Raw genomic sequence first — 25,064 nt, 5'->3', positions numbered from 1 at the left:
TTTAGGACCCGCCTCTATTCTAGTGGAGAAAGCGTGTTACGCTATTGAGCATTCAGGAGCCATGGGTGCCTCTTCCACAGCAGAAGGTGCCTGTAACCAGGCAACTCCTGGAGAGGAAACTGTTGCCACCATCCACTCACTTCCCAGATGTTCACGGCTGGATGGGAACATGCTGCTCCTGTGCATTAATCATAGAGAGATTTCAAGGGTGTGGATGAATTAGGTTGTTTGTTCTTTCCTTTTAAATAGTTTTATCCTCACAGGGTGGATGGTAATGCAAAGGAATACTATTTACCCAATATTATTTGTTATATTAGCCCCAGGACCCCGTTGTGCTTGTTGCTGTACAACCACAGAACAAAAAGACAGTCCTTGCCCCCCAAAGAACTTACAAACTCAGACAGGTGACAACAGATGGGGAGTATAAGGAAACAATGGGACAATGTAACCAGGAAGCTCCTTACCCAAAGAAACATGTATACAGAAGAAAATAACTAAATCAATGTAGACAAAAACTTGTCCTAAACTCTAAGTAGCTGAGAAACTAAACTCCATCCAGAGTGTCTGTGTGTGTTTCAGGTGAGTCTAGTTTGTCCAGTCACTGTCCTTCTCCTGATCAAATGTAGGATAGTGCCCCAATTTGGATTGCTGTTTGAGTGACGAATAGTAGGATTTCTCCTTCCACGATGCCAGGTCTTTAAAGCACAAGCCCAGTCTGATCTCTTAAGCTCCATGCAAACATGTCTGTGTCTCAGATGCCCTGACTCTCGCCTTTCCCTGTCAGTTTATAGGCTAGCACAGTTTGGTGTGTGAACAGGACAGGCTTAAAATATCATCCTTTGCACTGAATACAATCTAAGAAAGCTACAGCCCCTTATGGCTGAACACAAAGCCCTTCGCCTGTATCACAGGTATGTTGTCTGTAAGCCTGCACTGTCTCTTGTTGACAGCCATGGGACTTCTCACATTGCCATGATTTATTATTTGCATCCCAGTAATATTCACAGTGCACTGAGCGCTGTCCCTAACCACATGACAACTAAGTTCCAGCTTACTTATTCTAAGCAGCAACGTATTAGAAAATACAAGGGAAAGCATTAAATTGGATATAATTACTAGAGGCACCAAAGACCTGTGTATGCGTCTTTTCATTTCTTAAAAAGAAAAGGGGTACTTGTGGCACCTTAGAGTACACAAGTCCTCCTTTTCTTTTTGCAATTACAGACTAGCACGGCTGCTACTCTGAAACTTTTCATTTATTGTGTCTTGCAGAAGGAGGAAAGCAGACTGGCTGTATGTTTCTAGGGTAACTATTTAAATGATCTGCACGGGTGAGGTTCAGAGCCAGACATAAGTTATTAGTGAATATTCTACTCAATTTTTGTTTGAAATGTGTGTATTTTTGTGAATATTGATGAGCTGTAGAAGGTGGGGGGATCAGTGTGTAATTTATTAGAGAAACTTCATGAAACTTGGCAAATTTGAATAATAGTTGACCATCTAGCATTACTGCTGACGGTTGAATAATTAAATTATTTGGCAAGTTTTATGAAGTTTTTGTAATAAATTAGGCACTGATTCGGCTTATAGAAAAACAAAACATTTCAATAGCTGGTGTGCCTAGATAATCTGCATGGATAATCTGTAGATTTTATACAGATGGTAACTAGCAGTAGCGTCTGTGCATGAGAATTACTGGAGAAACAAAAAGAACAGGAGGACTTGTGGCACCTTAGAGACGAACCAATTTATTTGAGCATAAGCTTTCGTGAGCTACAGCTCACTTCATCAGATGCATGCATTGGAAAATACAGTGGGGAGATTTATATACACAGAGAACATGAAACAATGGGTATGACCATACACACTGTAACGAGAATGATCATGTAAGGTGAGCTATTACCAGCAGGAGAGCCGGGGTGGGGAGGGGAGAACCTTTTTGTAGTGATAATCAAGGTGGGCCATTTCCAGCAGTTTACAAGAACAGTAGGAGGGGAACATCTGAGGAATGGGGGGGAGGGGGGGAAATAAACATGGGGAAATAGTTTTACTTTGTGTAATGACCCATCCACTCCCCATCTTTATTCAAGCCTAAGTTAATTGTATCCAGTTTGCAAATTAATTCCAATTCAGCAGTCTCTCGTTAGAGACTGTCTTTGAAGTTTTTTTTGTTGAAGAATTGCCACTTTTAGGTCTGTAATCGAGTGACCAGAGAGATTGAAGTGTTCTCCAACTCGTCTTTGAATGTTATAATTCTTGACGTCTGATTTGTGTCCATTTATTCTTTTACGTAGAGATGTCCGGTTTGGCCAATGTACATGGCTCGGGGCATTGCTGGCACATGATGACATCTATCCCATTGGTAGATGTGCAGGTGAACGAGCCTCTGACAGTGTGGCTGATGCGATTAGGCCCTATGATGGTGTCCCCTGAATAGATATGTGGACACAGTGGGCAACGGGCTTTGTTGCAAGGATAGGTTCCTGGGTTAGTGTTTTTGGTGTGTGGTTACTGATGAGTATTTGCTTCAGGTTGGGGGGCTGTCTGTAAGCGAGGACTGGCCTGTCTCCCAAGATCTGTGAGAGTGATGGGTCGAAACAAAGCTTGTTTCCAGTAGATGGTGCTACGAGCTTAGAATCAACAAAGATGCCAACCATTCCTTACATTGATGGCACAGGCAGGCAATGGTTAGGTTGTTTGCTCGGTAGAGAAGGAACAAAGCTTAATATTTGTTATACACAACTTGGAGCTTCTGAATGGTCTTGACTTGCATCCCTGCTACTATTGACAGTTGCAGGCCATACTATACATCACTGAAAAGTAATTCCCCCTGGATTTGTGCTAGACTCTGTGATGTGACTACGATCATACTGATGAGGTATTCATGATTTCCAGACAGCTGCCATATAAATCAATAGGTGCTGGTTTGTCCATTTGATAGTTTGATTTTCAAGGTTAAACTCAACTCACTGCTTAAATTTTAACTTTCCACTGATTTCCCCTATTTCTAAACAAGGTTTAAACCCTCCAGTATCTAAATACTGAGAAACCTGTTTGAAATCTAGATATATGCTCTTAGAGAAGCAAAGTGAGTAAAAGGCCCTCTGCCTAAATATTGGACGCTCATTTATCCCTTCCCATGGATGAACCACACGTGCTTTACAGCTATTGATTATCACTTGTATTTATTGTTTGCATGGCAGTAGCAGCCCAGCCATGGACCAGGACCCCCTTGGGCTAGGCACTGTACAAACACAGAACAAGAGTCGGTCCCTGCCCTAGGGATCAATTTATCCACAACACCCCTGTGGGGGGAAAGAAGTACTAACTAAAGCACGGAGAGGTGAAGTCCTCCAGGAAGTGTGTGGCCGGGCCAGGTGCAGACTCAGGAGTCCTGGGCCTCAGCTCTGTGCTGGGGCCATACATCCATTCCTTCTGGTATTTGTTAAGCAGGAGCACTAAGGGGCAGGGCCTGTTTGCTTCCCCACTGGGCGGGCCTGGGAGGCCTCTGGTGGGAGACTGTAAATGTCTGAGAGTTTCAGTGCTGGGTTATTCTGTATGTTAATCACTGGTCGAAGGAGGTTACAGAAGTCTTCTATTGGTAAAAAGGAATCCACTTTAATGTATCCGAGAGCCCCTGCAGCAAAGGACAGGGTGGCCTGTCTAAGGAGGGAGCATACGGAGTCAAACCCTCAGGGCAATGCCTGAATTTCTCCCCCTCATAGTTCTAAGTAATGCAGTAAACACTACGTTTTCAGCAGATAGGTGAGGTGGAGGTGGGGGGTTTCTGCCTGTCTCCTTCACGCTCGTACTGCTATTTGCCCCCTCCTCAGGAACTGGCAACAAGAGTAGGGGGGGAAGACAGGATTCCTTATTAAACAGCCTTTAGGAAACGGAGCACAACCTCCAGTGCCGCTGCTGTTCGTGTGACCCCTGTGCCCTCGCAGAAATCCAGAGGACTTGCACCTGCTTTGTACATGATGTAAAGCCCTTGTGGAGCGAATTCTTTGTTGGTGCTCATGAAAGCTGCCTCAAGGAGAGCCCACCGGACACGTCCATAGGGGGGAGAGAGCCCAAGCAGCAGCAGGGCAAGGCTCCTCACACAGTACAGTCACTGGGCCTCAATCTGTAGGGACCATCTCTGGGGACGGGAACAGGCCTCAATAAATCGGTCTCTAGGACCCGTTCAGCCCTTGGCTTCCGGGCCAAGGTCACCAGCAAAGGAGCCAACTGGGATTGTGGTTTCTGAGAGACAGATACCACACAGAATTGGACAAGGATCACCATTTCTGATGGTCCCTGAGCAGCTGTCAGATGGTGACGACTTATCAGATATGAAGACTTTTTAATTCCAGTGGCTGCTTTCCTGCATCCAAGCATCCCATTGACCAGGGCAAGCTTTAAACAAGCAAAGACGTTGGGGTGGGGGGTAGCTTTCAGCTAGCAAAGACCCAAACCCAGGATGCAGTGCACAGTGACATAGATCTAAAACCAGTGTTGCACAAAGATTGTTCCTTCAGAAAACTTCCATGCAGAGGGGCTGATTCATTCACTGCAATCACACTATAGACTGAAGTCCATGAGGCTTAACTCCTGATGTAAATGGTACCCACCAATAAAAATGAGAGGGCACCATTCTGTGTGGAAGGTAGGCAATTTGGTGACAGCAAAGGAGTTACACTTGAGAGCCATTCTTGGGACTAAGTTTCCTCACGTCGGCAGGACTGGAGGGGGAGCTGGTTGGAAAAAATGGAAACACATTTCACAAGGGTTTTTTTTTTTCATATTTTTCATTAAAAGTTTTCAAAACTTTTTCATGAAAATCGTTCATCAAAATGTGGATTTTTCCCCCCAACATTCTGATAACTCTGTGAGTTGGTTTAGGGGAAGAAAAGGCAAAAAAGTCATCAAATTTATTTATTTTGCAAAAAAAATACATTAACATTTTGAAAGTTTAAAAGATTTTGTTTGGCTCCTATGTATTTGTATTTTTAATCCTGCCATACGTCAGAATGACATCAATGTCCACAGGTCATCAGAGAAAACTGGGAGGGAAATTTTGAAAAGACCAGAAAATCTGGAGTATGAGATTTTCTTGGTTGCCCCCAGCAGGCCAGGAGCAGTTGGGTCAATAGTTTCAGAGAGATTTGCCACTCGGATCTGTGGAGACCTCTTTGCGCTTCCCTGCTTGCTTATGTTGTTGCTCTCACCAATGGCCAGTCTTCCCCATTCCTTTCCCTAGATGGTTGAAAAGTACATCCCCTTTGAGGGGCCCCTGTAGCTCCATGTTGTTTCTGCTACTCTCCTGTCTTTTGTCCACAATGGTAGCGTTCCATTATGCTTGTAGCTCTTATCCATTCTCATGCTGATTCCTTCCGGGGGAGCGTTACCTTCGGAACACGTTGCACTAAGATGCCACATGTGGGAGAACGCACCCCATCTCTTCCCTTTCACTTATGTTATTTTCATCTCCAAAGGACAGCCCCGTTGTTCCCTGTAGCTTCAAGGACTATTTAATCCAATTGCAGCAGGAAGCTGATGCGCAGCTGAGCTGACGCTCAGTAACTGGCCTCATGCCTAGCTGATAACTCCACGAGAGACTTGGCACCTCCCTTTATAGGAACTATGGATGCTGTGGTGCTGATTTCCTGTCCAGTCATGTGCCAGAGCACAAGGAGTTGTGCTCCTTCTTTTCATTTTTGCAAACAAAGTTACACTGGATCAACACACTTCAGACACTCAAGGGTTACGGTACAAAAGCAGCCCTCCTGAGCTTTGACGTAACAGCTAACCTCTACGTAAGAATGTACGTATGCCTGGGAACACTCTACTGCACATAGGAGCCAGCTTCCTCCTTTCCCCCGGGGGTGCTCAACTGCCACTCAGCCCCAGGCCCTGCCCCCACTCCACCCAGTTCCGCCCCCTCTCCAGAGTGTGTCCCGTGTCTGCTTCCCCCACCCCAAACCCAAGCCTCTTGCATGCCACGGTACAGCTGACTGCAGTGGGCAGAAGGCGCTGGGGGGAAGGGGAAAGCTGACTGCTGATGGGTGCTAAGCACCTGTGCTACTGGAAAAATTTTAAATGCTAAATATGTCTGTCATAAGTTCACCATTTCTCCCTCAATACTTTCTACATTTGAGGAGGTTAAAAAGAAAAGGCCATTTCTTCTTCGAGATGGGTGTCCCTGTGGGTGCTCCACTTTCGGGGTCGGGGCATCCCGGTGCTGTCGGTCAGAGGTTTTTGGTAGCAGTGTCCATCGAGGCCACATGTGCATCGTAGCTGTCTTGCAGTGCCGTTGGTGCCTTGACCAGTGTGCTCACAACTCGACCCCCTCGGTTCCTTCTCAACCGTCCTCGGCCTGAGACAGAGCTCCATAGCTGTGTCGAAAGACAGCCTAGGAAAAATAATTAGAAACACAATTATTTTAGTTAGGCTTTTGTAGGTTACTAGTTTAGATATGTCACATCTTTTTGTTCTCCTTTTAAAAAAAAAAAACCAAACCTTTATTATGTTTTAAAAATGACCTCGGCGAGGACCATTAAAAACATGCCTGGTTCACCAGGTTTCAAAAGCTGTTCCTTGTGCAAGGATGCTGTGCTGATTTCTGATGGCCACTCAGGCGGCGTCCATTGCTTAGGTGAGTCACACATACCACAAACAGGCACTCACTACAGCAACCTCAAAGCTAAAGCCAGATGGGATAGAGATCTCTGCTTGAAACTTATTCTCATGGAGAAATCCCTTCCGTCAACTTCTTACCCCAGACAGCAGACCCCCTTAGCCAGGGCCTCTCTGGGCACATCATCTTTGGAAACAAGTACTCACTCCTCCAAGAAAACAAGGAGAAGAGAGACCTCGTCCCAGCAGAGAGAACTGTTGAAAAGAAAATGATCTCCTGCAAGGTCCCTATCTTTGGTGCCGACCAGCCTAAGAGTGAATACCTCTGATGCACCAGGAACCTCAGCACTGCCCCAGGGCCTCTGCTGGGAAAGTTAGGGCGTCGAGAGGGAAACACAAGCCAAACTCCTCCTTTACGGCCTGGACAATGCGGGTGAAGACGACAGCACCACAGTCTTCTCCAAGGCCCATGCCCCCACCAGCAGTGCCACCAGCAGTGCCTCCAACAGCATCGGCACTGATGGAGAGATCCACATCAGCAACACCGGCATGGAACAAGGCACCACGTAAACAACTGTCACCGATCACCGTTACTGCACAAGGGGGGGTAACCTTCTCTTCTGAAAATGCTGAAAGGCCATTAAACAACCTCCCTGTTTGTCTAAACCTCATGGACAACATCTCTGAGAATCAGCAAATGGGCGTGCATTCTTCACTCATTTTTCCTTCCAGAGCCTCCAAGCACAGAAAAGCAAAAGGAGTATTTCCTATGAAATGGTACTTCCTGCCCATTTAACAAACTGCTTACAAGCCAAATAGCAATTGAGGGCATGCTTTACAAGTTACTACTAATGTTTACAATGATTTCAACTATAATCGCTGCACATTTGACCCCTACAGATAATCTAAATAATTCCTTTGTACCTGGAGTGGTTGGTAATATGAATACAGGAACAGAGAACATCCTCTTCAGTTGTGCTTAAATGACAACACTGCAGCAGGCATGTGAGCTCCCTAGAGTTGCACTCAGAAAAACTATCCAGTTCAGGTTTGGTACTTTTCGTATCCTTAACTGTATATTAATTATATGTCTTAGCCCTAGGCCCCAGACACAATAAACTAAACACAACATAAATATAAATGTTAACATCAGCACAGCTTGGTAAAATAAATACAATTTTTTAAGACATACCCGATGAAAATACAAGCTCACCCCTTCTCTGGGGATCTATTACACCTTTACAGTCACAGCCCCTAACACGATATACAAACCTAGATGAAGGGTTAGAAATACATTAGTGCAGTGAGCCCCTGCGGACCCTTCTTTCACCTACTTTTTTCTTTTTTGGGGCCTACCCAGCAAACTGGAGGACAGCCCATGTTATCAAAGCACTAGTGTGTCACGACCACATGTGCATTCGCACCTCCATGAGCAGAAGGCACTGCACCATCACACTGGAGCCCTGTACCGGTAAAGCACACCTGTCCTGGCTGAACGCTGGAGAGCTGCCAGGGGCGGGAGGGAATATGGGTTCTGGGGCCAGTTTCTTGGGGTGAGCCAGAGAAGCCTTCGAGCCCCACCGAGCTCTTCTTTCCCACCTTGTATCTCTACTATCCTGGGAGGAGAGGGCTACAGCTCCCCGGCCTGTGCATAGAGCGAGCCGGGGATCCAGGCGGAGACCTTGGAGCTGGTCCGTGCCAAGCACAGGGCAGACGGGTACCAACCCCAGTGTACCCTGGGCTCACACAACAGCATGGCTCTCGGCAGCATGTCCTGCTCTGGGCAGAGGCGCGGCACCTCTTTGCTCTTCCCTGCGGTGTGTCCCTGAGGTGGGGCGCTGTGGGGGGGCCGGTCCCTGCTCGCTCTAGCCAGGGCCCCCGGCCGAGCCAGCTGTCACCTTCACCCTGGGGCCCCTGCTTCCCAGAGCGGCCCTGGCCCCAGCTGGCCGGCCAGCTCCCCTTCCCCCGGGGCCCCTTCCTCCCAGAGCGGCCCTGGCCCCCAGCTGGCCGGCCAGCCGCCCTCCGGGAACACGAGCCCCCTGCTCCGCCGGGCTCGCCGCCCGCCGGGGCGGACGGAGCGAGCTGGGGATGCACTGGCCGGAAAACGCGGCCCCTGTGCGGGCCTGGGAAACACTGGGGCAGAGACCCGCTCCTGCCCTGCCTCCCCGCGGGGGTGCGAGGCGGGGGGGCCGCGCCCCGCTCCCCTGCCCAGCCAGCCGGAGGAAGGGGGCGGCCCCCCCCGCCATCGTGACCCCGCCCCCGCCCGTGCCGGGGCGGGGCCGGCGGCGGGAGGGGCCCCTGCGAGCGGCTGCCGGGCCGGGCACCATGGCCGAAGTGAGGAAATTCACCAAGCGGCTCAGCAAGCCGGGCACGGCGGCCGAGCTGCGGCAGAGCGTCTCGGAGGCGGTGCGCAGCTCGCTGCTGCTGGTGAGCGCGGGGCGCGCCCGGGGCGCACGGGCAGGGCGCACGGGCAGGGCGCGCCCGGGGCGCACGGGCGGGGGCCGCCCTGCCTGGCCGAGCGGCGGCCGGGGGCGCCCTGGGGGGCCGGGGGCGCCTGGCCCTGCGGCCTGGGCACTGCCCCAGCCCCTCCCGGGGGTGCCCTGGGCAGCGCGGGCTGTGGGGGGAGCCCCTCCCCGGCACCCCGGGCGGCTCCCCGCGGGTGCGATGGGAGGGGAAGGGCCGCGCCCCGCCTGCGCTTCCTGCAGCGGGCGCCTTCCCGCCCCGATCCGCTAAGCGAGCCCCAGGCGGGGCTGCCTGGTCGCCCCGGTGCCGGGCGTGCCCTGGGGCTCGCACAGCAGACGTTACCCTTGGGCCGGCCAGAGCCCGGCTCCGCCCGCGGGTTCCTGGTCCGCGGTGCCCCCAGCCGGTGCCCTGGGGGAGAAGGGGCCGCCCTGCCAGGCTGCGGGGCGGGTTCCCAGCGGCCGAGCGTGGCAGTGGGGCTGCAGTGGAAGTCCTGGGCAGAGCCCAGCCTGGGCCACCCGGTTGGCCAAGCAGCTGCAGTCTCCGGGGCCGGGCGGAGCTGGGTGACCTGCTGTGGGGAGGAGGTTTTGTAGGGTGACTCTCCCGAGGGAGCCCGGGGTTCGAGCCAGACCCTGGCGAGGAATGACCAGTGTTCCTCTGAGCCGTCCCTGGGCTGGGGAGATTTTTCTGAAGGTATATGTGGCACTTAGCACATGGGCCAATAGCTCTGCAATGGCCGGCGCGGGGGCCAAGTTCAGCTCAGTTGATGACCCTCAGTCCTTACTGCAGCATCCCTGCTCTGCCCGTCCTGATCCTCACCTCTCACGCAGGAGTCGCCAGGCTGGATCAGACCAGTGGTCCAGGCCAGCGAGCCCAGTATCTCATCTCAGATAAAGGCCAGATGCTTTAGAGGAACCTCTCGTTAGGCAGAGGTGGGATAATCCGCCTCCACATTAGATTTATAGCTTCTAAGGCCAGAAGGGACTGCTGTGCTCTTCTAGTCTGGCCTCTGGCATAACTTGGCCAGAGCAGTGCCCTGAGATCATTCCTGTTTGATCCAGAGCAGGTCTTTTAGAAAAACAGCCGGTGTCTATCCATCTATCCACCCACCGTAAACTCACCCCCATATCCCTCCTCACCCCCATCCATCAACCCATTGCTGCACCTGTGTCTCACTGCAGTTCCCGTCCCTGTCCCCCATGGCGTCAACCACGCTCCGACTGGGAGCTCTGTGGGGCAGAGCCTCGTGCAGTGAGGGCCCACTTCCTGATGGGGGCCTGTCAGGGTTCCCTCCCCACTCTGACCTCCAGGGTACAGATATGGGGGACCCGCATGAAAGACCCCCTAAGCTTATTTCTACCAGTTTAGGTTAAAACTTCCCCAAGGCACAAATTCTTTGCCCTTGGATGGTACGCTGCCACCACCAAGTGATTTAACAAATAATCAGGGAAAGGACCACAAGGAGTTCCTATTCCCCAAAAATATCTCCCCAAGCCCTCACACCCCCTTTCCTGGGGAGACTTGAGAATAATATCCTAACCATTGGTCACAAGTGATTCCAGACCCAAACCCCTGGGTCTTAGGACAGTAGAGAAATCAGTCAGGTTCTTAAAAGAAGGATTTTATTTAAAAAAAAAAAAAAGGTAAAAATCACCTCTGTAAAATCAGGATGGGAAATAACTTTACAAAGTAACAAAAGATTCAAAAACACAGCAGAACTTCCTGTAGGCTTAGTTTCAAAGTTACAAAAAACAGGAATAAGTCTCCCTCCAGCAAAGGAAAAATTCACAAGCAAAACAAAAGATAATATAACGCGCCTTGCCTGGCTTTTACTTACAATTTTTGTAATATGAGAGACTTTTAGGATGGTTTATAAGAGAAGGAGTTTTCTGACCTGATGCTTCTCTGCTTCCCAAGAAAACACACACAAAAAAAGCCTTCCCCTCGCCAATATTTGAAAGTATCTTCTTTCCGAATTGGTCCTTTTGGTCAGGTGCCAACCAGGTTATTTGAGCTTCTTAACCCCTTAAGGGTTACAGGTAAGGGGGAATTCTAGGCTACCCTTAACTGTATGGTTATGACAGGGTCCTGGACACTATCTCAGTACACCCAGACATCAACAAGGGACCACTTCTTCCTGCCCCACTAGGCACTCATTGCCCGTGGCGCTGGGACTGTTGGGGTGTCAGAGAGCCTGCCCTGCTTGGCACGTGGCTCGGGCAGGGCTGAGTGTGTCCTGCTGTCCACGGTGACTCCTGGGTAGTTGTTTCAGGGCCAGGTGTGAGTTGAGGTTGTTTATCCCTTGGGATGGAGGCTGTTGTGAGGGAGATGGCTAGGGGTGTTGGCCATTGATCTTCCAGTACTTTCCAGTGGATTGTGTGTGTTTGTACTTCCAGAGCCACAGTAGACCCCAGGAATCCCGGCTCCCAGAGCTTCCACCAGCTCGAACACGTTACACCCCCTGAGCTGGGGATAGAACCCAGGAGTTCTGGCTTCTAGCCTCCCACCCCAGCTCTAACCCATTAGACCCCCCACTCCCATCCCCAAGCTGGGGACAGACCCTGGGAGTCCTGACTCCCACCCGCTCTAAACCACTAGACCCAAGACTCCTCCCAGAACTGGGATAGAACCCAGGCATCCTGACTCCCAACCCCCTGCTCCCCCCGCTGTAATCCACTAGACCCCAGTCCTCTCCAGGAGCCCTAATAGTCAGATATTGACTTACATCCTCGCGCTCCGTCTCAGTCCTGGTTTGCAACCCCCTGCTCTGCTGGCCTCTGTGGAGCAGCCCCAGCTAACTGCCCAATGGCGGGTTAGTCTGCGTGAGGGTCACAGGAATCGGCACCTTTGTGACCTATTCTCCTCACGGTTATGGATTGTTATTTCTATTGTGGGAGCTCCAAGCGGCCCCAAAAGGGAGCAGGGCCTCCTTGTACTAGGCACCAAGCAAACCTTACACAGAGGCGGTCCCTGCCCCAGGCAGCTCACAGCCTAGGATCGAGACAACACACAGCAGTGGTACAGACAGAGGGAGAGGGCTAGCAGCAGAGAAAGATGCCTGGGGATAAGTGGGGAGTCCCAGAGGTCTCCGTAGTCACAGAAGATCAAGTGTCCAGAGGCGCCGCTTGCCCCTTTTAAGGTTTTAGAAAATAATCAGAAGAATTTTGTGTTCATTGTCAACAGCCTGTACTCTAGACCTGGGGAGCAGGCTGTCCCTGCCTGCCCTATACGCTGGATATCTCTATTGTGTTCACTTTTTAGTGCGTCTCAGGTGGCATGTCACCAGGATCCATCACCAAATTTGCTCCACTGGATGGAGCATTAGCTTCCCCGGCCGGGCCGGCTACTGACAGGGAGCATGTCATGAACTCTGTCCCCTACTGAGTGTGGAGGCTATGGACTAAACATTAACAGCAGGGCTGTGGGTGATCAGCATTTGACATTAGGATCAGATCAAAGCCTCTCTGGCTTAATTTGATCTGCTGCCCTATTCCTGTTTGAATTACATTAGGAGACAATTAGGTTTGACCTTGAACTTGACAGAGTGTTAGTCAATCCTACATACAATACAAGTACAGTTTGTGCAGACACTTCTCAGTACAGATTGTTTCTACGAATCCTAGCCTGACAGACACCTGTGGAATAAATGAAGAATTTTAGACAAATCTTTTTAAAACAAAGCGGCCAAGATTGAGATCTCTTAATTTAACAATATCTTCACAGACTCAGAGATTTTAAGGCCAGAGGAAGCATAGTAATCTAGCCTCGCTTCCTGCCGAACGCGGGCCAGAGAATTTCATCCAGCAATTCCAGCATCAGGTTTAATCTACACTTCTTAGCAGGCTCCCATTCATTTTGCTCACTGTTTTTCAGGAACAATTCAGATGTACAAATGTTTTATGAAAGCTGATGGAACTTTTCTCATTAAAATAGTGATTATCTCTCTATTGATAGTCTGGTAGGTATCCGACTGCCTAGTAAGGACACAGTCCCTGCACTCGGGGACTTACAAGCAAAACAGACAATGGATGAGAGATGAGATGAGGAAAAAACCCAAGTCACCGAGCCAGTAATGATGTTCAGCACCCATCTGGCATGTTCTTTGTTTGGCTCACACTCACGTACACTCTCTCCCCCAGCTCACCTCTCTCTCTCTCTGTGTCTTTCACACACGTGTGCCCCAGAGCCCATTAGTGCGAGTTTGAGTGTTCACAGCCAAATGTGGGGGGAACAGGCCATTCGATTCCACAGGGCTTGAACCTGCTGTTTCTGCAGAGAGCCCAGCTCCTGGCAGCCGAGCAGCCAGGGATACACAAAGCCAAGGCTGGAAGTTGGGTCTCCTGTAGCTCTAACACTAGATCAGCTGTCAAAACCGGAGTTCCAGGCTGAACTTGGGACAGTCCCATAAGCTGAAGCCACCTTCCCCCTGGGACTTGGCACTCTGCTTCTGGCTGGGAGCAAGCCCCTCGGTTACGTGAGGGAAGAGACTGTTCCACTCTCCTCCAGATCTCTCCTAGCTTGGGAGGGGATATCGCTCATGCTGCCCATAGCGATCAGGAGGAGGAAGAGAGGCAGGTAGCAGAAACTGGCCAGGAGGAATGGCGAGAGAGGGGAAAGCCTGAAGGGCCTTGGGGGTGAGAAGATGGGCGGGAGCCATAACGTCTCCCGGGCGTGCTGGCGACAAGGCCTCGTGTAAAAGCGAAGCACAATGTGAAGCTGCTTGGCCCATGCTGTGCCTTTTGGGAATGGTGTGAACGCACTTACCTGGCCTCCTCCGGCACTCGCCGTATGAGCAGCTTTCCGAGGAGGTTGTCATCATGGGCTCCGCATGGCGGGAACTGCATTTTGGGCTCAGGCATCAGCAGTGGTTCGTTGTAACAAGGGATGCACAGCGAGCCTGTACAAGGTGCCGGTACTGAGAGCTGCTATCTTGGAGCACGGCGTAGGTACAGCATGGGCCAGGGCAGTGCCTGCTTCCCCACGCAGCCCTCCGACCACGCCTTGCTTGGCAAACCCAGGGCTGGTCGGGCACCTCAATGGCTGCATAATCCTAGGCCCGTCTGAGGCCACCAGCCTGAGTGCCAGGGAGGTGGGGGAGCTTGTGACACTGACGCTTGCCCATAGGAACTGGCCTGAGACCTCACTGTCACACAAACCTTTTTGGATGCTCTGAACCAGACCAGATTCAGACTAGTGACTGCGGAGTGCAAAGATCCACGTCTCGTTACCCGTGCCGTCAACCAGCCAGTGCTGTGCAGTTATAAAGCAGGAAGTGAGGATTAGCCAGTCAGAGCTCTCACCTGAGTTCAGTACTCCACACAGCACAGAACAGCTGAAGGGTTGGCTCTTCCTCCGGCTGCGGGGAGATGCGCCCTTGGAGAATTTCTGTTTGTGAGCCCTTGAGTAACCCAGTCTCAGAATCACTGCCCTCCCATGCTGGTCTAAGCAACATCTGAGCATCTTCAGATCAGTCTTAGCACTTAACCACCTTATGATCCCATAAAGGACAGTCATTCATAGGGACTTGGCCCATTGTCCACAGAAGCTGACGGGAGTCTTTCCAGTGAGCATTGATCAGGCCCCAGAATAGAAAATACACTGTGCCTTAGAGTTAAATTTATCCCCCTGGAGGAGCTAACTGCATGGGTACACCAGGGAGAGTCAGTCTAATTCGCCTCCAGCACTTGGTGAATGTTTCTTTGTCACATAGCTTCTGCAAATAGGTTTAAATGCAAACATCTTACTGAGGGTTACAGAGCACCTGGCACTGGCTGCTGTCGGAAGACAGGATACTGGGCTAGATGGATCATTGGTCTGACCCAGTAAAGGCTCAGTATGGCCGTTCTTATGTACAGAGCTTTTAGCAGCAGGAAAATGGTCTGGTTTTATTGCAGAATAACACTGCTCAAAAGATGACATAACTCCAGCTTGACAGGGACTGCTGAGAAATATACCCCTGTGTAGGCTAATCTTTCTGTGTGCGTCTCATGTTAAGTAGTGTGTTGGTTAAACAGCACCCTCAGTGTTCTTGCATTGTTGGATTTTAAGGCAGTATTGTTTCCATTTTCACGTTTCCAATGAAGCCTAGCTAGTAGGGCGAGAGTTTGAATGCGTGTTGTTCTTTTTGTTGTTGAAGCAGGGTGAGATCCTGCCTTAGCGAAGTCCGTGGGCGTTGTCATTGCCTTCAGTGGGGTTGGGACTTCATCCCGGGCCAATTGTGGAATAGAAAGGGAGGAGCTGCGTACTGCCCTAGCCACCATCCGGTGTAATTCCAGCTTCCTCCCCCAGCTCCGCTCTAGTGGGACACAGTCTTGAGTTCAGGATTCCTGCTCCTCCAGTGCTGGGCTCTGGCGGTAGCAGTTCTGCATTGGGCGAGGCAGGTGAGGGATTTTGCCCTTTTGACTAGACACCAGGATAAGGCCACCGAAGTTATTTCTACTCATGCTGTGAAATGGGTTGTAATCCACATCTCTAGAGGTGAAAGGGCTGCATGACACAGCCTGGGACATTCATAATCTTGGTGGCTAGGATAGGACGGAACAGAACTCTCAGTCCACACCATTTCACCTCCTCAGCCAGCATGTGGAAGCTGCATCTCCCCTTCCATAACTCTGGCTTCTCTGTGTCTCTCACACCACCCAGAAGAGGAAAACAGCCATCAGGGGAGGAGTGAGAGAGAGTCTGGGGGAAACCCCCCAGAGTCAAGCTGGAATCCTTACGAACAAAACCCAAAGAGCCCTGACTACCTTGGGCAGTGGAGACATAGGGGAGCCCTCATTCTTTCTGCAGGCTTGAGGTTTTTCACACATCTGTAGGGTGAGATTGTATCAGTTACAGCCTTTAACATTCCCTGTGTTTGTCAGGCTGTAAATGCATGGCTGGAGTCTTGGCAGGGTGACTTATAAACAATGTCATTATTTTAATGCTTTTGCTGTATTTATTTAGTGGTCAGGCTGCGGTATAAATGGCATGCAATGGCAGAGCGTGCTGCTTAAGTGCTCAATAGTTAAAACCCCTCTTAATCAAATGTTTGGTCGTGAAATAAATCCTGGGCCCCCAAACAGTAACATGTTGCCTTCTGAACTGCAGTTTCACACCCAGGGTGAAAAGCGAGAGCACCGTGCGGTGAAGCTAGGGGAGGAATTGTGGAATTCGAGCCTGAACACAGCAAAAAGAGAGAGCCAGGGTCTCATGCGGACCAGGATTATCTGACCTACATCTGAGCTTATCTGACCTACACATCATAAGTCCTAGTAAGGTAGTGTCTAGGATCTCTCTTCCCCCCCTGGGCTTAGGATGTAACTTATGCAGAATGGGAGAGTCCCCCAGCCAACAGGGAAGGAGAGACCCTTTTGGCCCAGCCCTGCTTGGGGCTGTGAAGAAGAGCGCACAAGAAAACCGGCCGACAGCAGTAGGAGCAGTAGGGGAGAGCTGGGTACTTCTGTTGTAGGAGTTATGGAGCGGCATAGGGATCAGGCTTGCCAAGCATGGGCTGCAGACAGGTTCTTGCTGACTGTTTCAGTGACTTCTGTGTGCATCTCCTCCCCCCCTTGGATCACATGAGTCTTGGCTTCGCCATGGGAATATTGCTGGCCATTGCAAAGAGCCTTGCACTTAGTTTAATAATGTAAAAGTCCTCAATCGGAATAGGATCCAAAATGCTGTTCCTGGTGGCAGGGGCAGCGAAGTTACAGAGCTCTGTCTTAGGAAAGCAAATCAGCTACCCCCAGATAATCGATTTCTCTTTGTGAAACTGAGACCATCAGGATTTGAGCACCATGCCACAAAGTTCATGGTCTCGTTCCCCTGGTGAACACTAATGTATTCTGAAGGAGCCGAGTGCTGCCATTCCAGCGCTGCAGGGATGGGGGAGTAGATAGCTGTTCCTGAGGCACGTTTCATGTTTTCCAAAGCGGCTGTCCCGTGTGGTGAGGGAGAAGTAACGTACAGGAAGCGTTCAGATCAGGAAAGGAGGAATTTCGGCAAGTATAGACAAACCGTTTCCCTGATGGTGTTGCCAAAAATAGTCGTCTGGTGGCAACTTGAACTCTGACAGCATTACTCCTGCTCTTCTTCGTCGTTCTGCCGTGGAGTGAATTGAAGACACAGTCGGTATGTTACCTTAAGGATCTATAAAATGCGTCATGGTTGTAACACAGCATCTTAGCTGAGAACCAGCAGCTGCACCAACCTGTTCAGAAACCGCAACCAGCCTCCTCCTCCGACTACAGTGCAATGCTTTACCTGAGCACGCCGGGTGGTCATGCACACGCCTACGTGCACACGCGTGTCTGCGCGTTTGTGAACATCTCTGCTGGCAGAGGGCTGCGTGGGTTTTTGCCATATTAAATCCTGCATCTACTCTCTCAGCTGTTATTAGATGCCTGAGATGTGCTCCCTGACACCTGGCTCTTAGAGAAGTGGCAGAAAGTCAAGGGAAGGTCATTTTTGTTTGATCCAGCCTGGGCTCGGTTTGTACATGTGGCTCAGTTTCCAACAGAAGCAATGTAGGAGACAAAACTGGCCTGTAATTATGGTGTTAGGGAGGCTTTGACTAGAGGCAAAAACATTTTATTTTTTCTTTGTGCGTCTCTTTCACTTTAATCTGTGTGATTTGGCTGCAGGATTTACACTCATTATACGGTACACGAGAGAGCCCGTCTGCAAAGAAAACAACCTTCCAACTGCGTAAACCCTTGTTGTAATAAACTAACCCCACTGTGAACGTAGACGGTGCTGACAGGGTGCTAGGCTGGTACAGACAGACAAGCGAACGTGGAGCCTGCCCTGACGGATTTACTGTCTGAGCAGTCACTAGGTAGGTCTAATATTGACAGCAAACGGTTACATTACAGACAAAGGTTGAAATCCTGGGCCCATTGAAATCAATGGGAGTTTTGCCAGCTATGTCAGCATGGCCAGGATTTCACCCACCCCCTACGCATCAAAATAACGGGGGGCCAGATTTTGCCACTTTTACTCCGAGTAACACCTTGCTCCAGGGTGGTCCCACTGACTCCCATGGGGTCACTTGCAGAGTAAGGCCACTCAGAGACCCAGATTCGGGAAAGCACTGAAGCACACGCTGAAAGTTAGTCACACGCTTTTCTGGCTAAGGGCCGCAGTGAGTTCGGGTAGTGGAGTATGCTCTCAGGCGATTTACACAACACAGGTGGGCAGTTTTGCGCTGGCCTCCCCATCCAGTCTGAGCACCGTGGGGGCAGAAGGGGCGTGTGCTGCGGAGGTATGAGCTAGCCCTGCTAACATCACTTCCCCCTAGAGCCGTTCAGCTTGGGTCCCACCTAGAAACAGCAAAACACCACCCCCAAATCTGCCAATTGGCGAAACCCCTGGCTGCCACCGTCACCTTCCCTGGCCCTCTGCTCCCTTCTGGGACTGTGCCCCCTCACAGCTCTGCCCTGTGTGTGGGATCGAGACCCCTCTCTGCTACTGCAAGAGGTTCCACCCCCCGGCCGCCTAAGCGGGCAGTGGGCTGGTGGGTGGCCATGACGATGCAAGACCTGGTGAATGGGCCCATGGTGGTGGTTTTGGAAGCTGGAGCCAGTTCTCCAAAGGTGCTAAATCTTATCCCTTCCTAGCATGCTTTTCAACTTGCCCCTGGGACAGGAAACCTCTCGGCCCCGGGAGCTGAGACCCTGACTATCCTGGCTGAGAAGAGAGCCCGCCCCAGGAAGCCCAGAGGGCTGGATGTGACAGGTGTACCTGGGCCTGCCTTCTCTCTGCTGGCTGCATTCACCTGTTGAGTTCCGGGAGGTGGGAGGGCGCAAACCCACCCACCTCCAAAGCCCCCTCCCCCAGCCTAAGGGGAGAAGCTACCAAACCTGAGGCTCAAGCAACTTCGGGGGACACCTAATGAGAAAACAGGGTCAGGAATGAGGGTTACAGGTTCAAAATCAGGGATCTGGAAGGGGGGCATCAAGCAGAGAACCCCAGGCAGTGCCCACTGCTGAGTTTTGGTTAACAGCTGAACACACTGACTGACTGACTGCACCACAGAGACACCTGGGCGAGAGACGTGGCCAAGGCGTACAGCCTGAGCAATGTCCCCAGGTGGGCTGGAACCACCAGCCTTTCCGTTAATAGCTGAGCGTGCGGCCCGATAGTGCACCACAGGGACACCTAAAGGCACCAGCATCTCCTGTTTCCTAGGCAGACATGTTAGGCAGCTTCGCCCTGGCTGTGTTCACGTGAACAAGCAGGGCACTGAGCCTGACCTGAGTGTCGCCTCACAGCTTCTGAGAGAAGGATTCTGGTCTGCAGCGGTTCTCCTGCACCTAGGGACAGGAGGGCGAAGGGCATGGGCCCTTCCCACCCATGCACATACATGTCCCATCATGTTTTGCCACCCAGGAAGAGACTTCAACATTGCTGCGGCCCGGGTTTTGAATGGCTGAAGGCTATAGAACACCCATCCAGGCAGTGGGGTGCACACCGGTGAATTGCTACTGACGGGCTCTAAACAGACTATTACTGTTAGTAAAAGGAAGACTCTTCTCCTTGGTTCTGGCTAACGCTGGTGACTGTTTTGTGCACTGATGAGCAATGGGCTCAGGCTGCCAAATTCCATTCTGGATTGGAAGCACCCAATAGCCAGGGAGGCATTTGGATCTGGGGTGTTGGTCCAGCTCATTGTAGAATGTGGGGCCATTGGTAGAATCCCCCCAAAGATCGAGGGTGTTCAGACCCCACAAACTCAGTTCTAATATAAGTCATGGTGGCTTTTTTAGTGTTTCCTTTAAAGCCTAACACGCTGCTTTATCATCTCTAACAGGGTTGTAAAATTATCTCATCCTTATTGTTATTATTGGCAAATATCTTGGCAAAATGGTGAGAATCTTTTCAAATCTCTGTGGTTGGGAAGTGCAATCCCAGTCCGAGAAATCATTTGGACAGCGACCAGCTTTCAAGTGCAAGTTGTTTTCTAATCCCTTGGTTAATCCGTCTCCTTGTTCCCATTCTCTCCAGAGCACAGGAGCAAACTCACACGCTTTCCTGCTGCCTTTTCAGAAATGCTGGGAATTCTCTGTTTCCCTGCAGTTGCCCCCTTCTGTGTCTGGTCTGGCTTCATTCTCTCATTACCTTAAAAATACCAATCAGCGCTCTCCCTTCCTGGTTCCAGGTCCTTGCTCATAGCTCAGTCTGGTCTGCACAGCACTCCCCTGGCTCCTGCTGTTTCTCTAATGGTGTCTAGTCTGTTCTTGCCTGCCCCTTTCTCACCCGCATTAACTCCTCTCCTGGTGCCACGTGAAATAGCTTTGTCTCTGGCCCTATTCATTTCTTGCTGATCTAGCGATGATTCAATACCAGAGCTCTGGGGGCTTCTCGGGGGAGCAACTGCAGAGGGAAAATATTCTCCTTCTTCCAGAACAGCTGTTGCACAGAGCTTAGTGCTCCCAGCATAGCAGGGCTCCAGCTGCTTCTGGCACCTCTCCCGCAGCCTCCGTGGAACCAGCCCAGGCTGATCCATCAAGTCCTGCCCATAAACCATGGTGCTCTGCTCCCGAACAAAGGGAACAAAAGCAAAGCCCAAGTGAGAGTAAACCCTTGACATGCTGTGGCCAGCGCCTCGGGCAGGAGCAAACAGCTGCTGGGCCCCCATGCGATTTTCAGCGCTCGGGTCATCTGAGCCCAGTGGCTTGAGCACTCGGGGGTGGGGAGCAAAGGCTCCCGTTGGCGTTCCTGGGAATTGGATGGGGCCCAGCCTGGGTTAGGGGAGCAGCGCTCAGCTGGTGTATTCAGAAGGGCTGCATTTCTTGGAGAAGGTTGTGATCAGCTGAACAATGAGGTGTCCGTGGAGAGATGGTTTAAAATGGAAGTGACTTCCCAGTGACTGGTTTGGGTCCAATTCTCCACTCCCTCCTATCTCAGTAATCATTTACCCCTGCAAGCTGCTGCTAAGTCAGAACAACAATTTTTACTGCTCCCTTTGCCTGCACCCAGTGCTGGTCAGGAGGATCTGGCTCTTTGTTCACCCTCAGGAAATGCTACGACATGCACAGTGTTGTTTGGGAGAGAGATGGAGATTAAATAGCAGCAGAACCAGCCCAGGGTAAGGCCGTTTGCTCTCCAGCTGCAGACAGGGTTTTCTTAGATCAGCCATGGGCTCATGCCCGTCTGTGTCAATCTGACTTTATTAGTTTCCAAAAAGGCTCTCTCCTTTTGGCCTGAGCTCTGTCACTTTGTCAGGGAATTGCAAAAGGGGTTTAGACCAAGCTGGCCCCATGCCTCCTGGGCTCCTGACAAAACACGGCTTGATCTAATAGTAACTTTAGTAACATTAAATCTTTTAAAATATGTGTCTTCAGGAACCGAAGTAGCTAACCATTTTCCAGCCCGTTGAAAACCAATTCCACTGGAGATTTAAGCACCTGATTTCTTGCCATTGAAGTGAATGAGAAAACTCCCTTTAAATCAGTGGCAGCAGGACTGGGCCGGAAGTAACTGGGAAAAGCTCTTTGCTGCTGCACGCAGAGATGAGCTCGCTCTGCTGGGTGAGCTGTCCAGGGAAGTTAACGAGAATCTAGATTTTAAAAATTATGATCTGTGTTTAAAAATAGCAGGTAAAATGTAGTGACGGTAAGCTAGAGCATTATCAGAAGCAAATACAGAATAAAACAGTGTAAACTCCCCTATATTGTAACAGGACTTTCCTTTTTTGCAGTACCGCACAAGCATCCGTCCTCACAGCACCCAGGAGGAGGGAAGTAGTATTATCCCCTCTTTCTGGCTGAAGAAACAGAGACACAAAAGGTCAAACCCTGTTTGCCCATCTCTTATATTGTCTCCGGGGAGCTGCTCTCGAGAGTAAGATGGTCAAGCCTAGGCCCCCAATCAAAGATCATGCTAAATGCTGTCGAGATACAGAGCCGAGGGCGGTCAGTGCCCAGAGAGCTCACAGACAAACTAATGCGGGGGAAGGCCTTGGGAGGATGAGATCGTTGCAGAGCAAGCAGAGTTGAGCAGAAAAGCTGAAGTGGTGGCTCAGCAGTGTCGAACTCATGCCAGTTGTGTGTGATTTGTGGGGATCAGAGAGGGTTGACCCAGGCAGGATCAGGGCTAGATTGTGACTGGGCTGTACGTCCACACGAGAACTCTCTGTCCACCCTAGGGCAGGTCCCTGGACCTAGGGGCTGGGTGTGCAGGGGGAGGCAGGAGGAGGAGGAGGTGGGCGGGGAGGGGGAGGGAATAAGTGTGGCCTTGGCTCCGCCCCCCCCCCCCCCCCCCCCCGCTCTGGTCCGTGCATCTCACTTGGCTCCATGGAGCTGTAATTTGCTGCTGGGTCCAGCTGTGATTCCACTGGGCAGAGCGTGGCCTTTGTGCATTCCTGCGACGCAGAGATTTTGTAAATGGGGGAATTGTCTGGACCTGGAATAAGCTGGTAGCAGGACTGTCACTAGTACTGTAATGCAAGCATCAAGCCCTGGGATCCTGCTTCCAAAACCCTTTCTTCATCCCTGCCACGAGGAGGGCATTGAAACCGGATGGGGGCACGTGCCTGGCCGGATCCGCATCGCTGACAATACACAGCGGGGCCGTCGACCGTTTCCTCGTGGTATTGGGGATATTTGCCATTCATGCTCCAGTTCTGGGCTGCTGTTTTGTTTGGGTTTTTTGCTTCTGGTGAGCTTTGCGATTTGTTTTTAATTGAAATGTACGCTTCCAGTTGTCACAGAAGAAACGCAGCATCTGGGTGCCAAATGGATCTTCCTGTGGTGTGTGAAAAGAATGGCATTTTGGAGACGCACAGGGGTGTCCAAGACCATCTAGCATGACCAGTCCTTGCCGCTGCCACAGTTTGCTCTGCAGTGATGGCCTCCTGAAGCTCAGGTGTGCTTTAAACGTGGCCTGTAAAGAGAAATGACACATGAGGAAGGCTAGCAAACCGCTTCAGGGGCAAGGCTGCCAGGGACTCAGTGGGCATGGAAGGGGATAATAATGGGGGATCTGAACCCACAGTCTCGGCAGCAGCCGTGCTTGGGGAGGTGGAGTTAAAAGGACGAGTGAATCCTGGTAAAGAGAGGGGGACAGGGAGGCTTAATGGGGAGAGGGAAGGGTGGGTAGAGTTCAGTGGGGGAAGAGAGATCAGTGGCAGGAGAGGGAAAGAGATGGGGAGGCGTGTGAGAGACAGTGGGAAGAGGAAAGCAAGGGCAATGCTCAATAGAGGGAAGGGACAGGGTAACACAGGAGAGAATACGGGGTTAGGCGGAGGAAGAGGCAGATGAGAGAGCCCGAAGAGGAGAGGAGAGAGGGGCTGCATTTTACAGGGGAGAGGGAAGAGCTGCAGATGGGTCTGAGAGACCAAATGGAGACCAGAACAAGGCGGTGGGGAGAACCAAACACCGAGCCAGGCTCTCAGGTCAACAAACTGCAGTTATTTGTGCTTCTCTGCATGTCCCACGCGTCTATGTTCAGGGGACAAGGGCGGATTGCCCCTCACGTTGTGGGCCTGTAACGGGATTCACTCACCGCTATGGCACCTCCTCGTGGCTGGGTCTGGGGATGAGCACTCATCCAGACTAGTGCCCCTTTCTGTTGCTCACTGGCCCCGCAGCCCTCTCGCTCTCCAGGACTCGGGGTGCGCTCTCTCCGGGACTCAGCCCTCCAGCCGGGTCACTGTAGACTTCCCCTTCTGGGGGAGCCAAGTCCCACCGGACAATCTACCCGTGTGCTGTCTCAGGCAGTCTTCAGCCATTCCCGCTCTGTGCTACTTTCACAGTGGCTGGTAGGGGAACCCAGGCCTGCCCGCTGCTCCGGGTTCCAGCCCTGGGGCCCTGTCGGTAGCCACCAACTCTGCACAGTCTCCACACTTGCTGCTCTTTCCTTGGGCTTCTTCCTACCCACCTGTTTGTGCCCAGAGGTGAAAGCAGGATCACTCCCTGCAGCCTCTTTCTGCCCTCCACTTCCAGGCTTTATTCAAGTCCCCTGCTCCTGCCCAGCTGGGCTTCATCTTCAGTTAGTGCTTATTGGTCAGGCCTGACTCTGCCCCACGTGCGGTCAATAAGGTCCATGACCCTTTCTGAGGCCCTTTAACTCCGTCAGTGCTGGTGTGGGGTAAACACCCCATCACAGGGCCCGACCCAGCTCCTATTAACAGTAGTGGGTAATTGAGGCATGGGTACTCGTCTCCAGACCAGTTCCCTACACAGCCCTGCCTCGTTTACTGCCCATCCTGTGGTGCATTGCAATGCATTTGCGTGAAGGGTGAACGGACACCCTACACGCAGTCGTTTTCTGACTCTGAGTGCTTCGTTTGGTGGCTTGAACGTTTTTGGTGGTGTTTGGACTGGAACTTCGTGAATGCTTCTCGCAATCCAGCCCCGGAGGGAGCCCCTGAAGGGTTGTCTGCACGTGCCTGCAGTAGGAACAGAAAAGAAAGGAACATTGTTGCAACTAGTATTCGGTCTGCACCTGGATTAATTTAGCCCGCAGACCAGGCTGGGCAGGTCAAGCAGCAGCTGGCATGAGCAGCTTCCTGGAGCTGGGTAAATTGCTCTCACTTCTGTGAGATCTTACTTTTGTGCTGCAGTTTCATGGATGTTAAGCATGTTGTTAGGGCAGCCCGTGTGTGTGTTTCCTGGCTTCTGCTGCAGTCTTGCGTATAACCTTGGGAAGTCACTTAACCACGCGATGCTTCAGTTTGCACAGCTGCCAGGGAGATTTCTGTCATGTCACCTACCTCCCAGGGGCGTTCAGCTACTTTGGAGAGCTTCCGGGCCCTTTGTTTGGCCAAGCTTCTGAACAGCTCCTTGATGGAGAAATGGGGGTTTTCTGTTAACAAGCGGAGGGTCGATGTGTCATTGATCGTTGGATGATGTCTGGAGCCCGGGTGCTTTGGAGCTGAATGCTAAATGTAAATTCCAAACCATGTCAATAAATGATGAGGCATCATCAATGTCTGTAAAGCTCTCTGGGATCCTGAGATGGAAGAGCTTTCCTAAGTGCAAAGTAGAAGCAGGAGTACTGAT

General features: G+C 51.3%; 1 protein-coding gene across 8 annotated transcripts in view; it reads left to right on the top strand.

The window, feature by feature from the left end:
* Positions 1-8,895: 8,895 nt before the first annotated feature.
* DOCK11 (dedicator of cytokinesis 11) overlaps positions 8,896-25,064 on the top strand; it is a 131,596-nt gene continuing 115,427 nt past the window's right edge. For all 8 annotated transcript variants that reach the window (XM_073358530.1, XM_073358529.1, XM_073358526.1 and 5 more), the window contains exon 1: positions 8,896-9,045. In XM_073358530.1, coding sequence (XP_073214631.1) covers positions 8,944-9,045 — 102 coding nt within the window. In that variant the 5' untranslated portion in view covers positions 8,896-8,943. The remainder of the gene's footprint in view (positions 9,046-25,064) is intronic.

Source organism: Lepidochelys kempii, chromosome 9 (genome assembly GCF_965140265.1).
Source record: "Lepidochelys kempii isolate rLepKem1 chromosome 9, rLepKem1.hap2, whole genome shotgun sequence".
In the NCBI taxonomy this organism is placed as follows: domain Eukaryota; kingdom Metazoa; phylum Chordata; order Testudines; family Cheloniidae; genus Lepidochelys; species Lepidochelys kempii.
The sequence above is the reverse complement of the archived record's forward strand: the minus strand, read 5'-3'. Positions and strand labels throughout refer to the sequence as shown.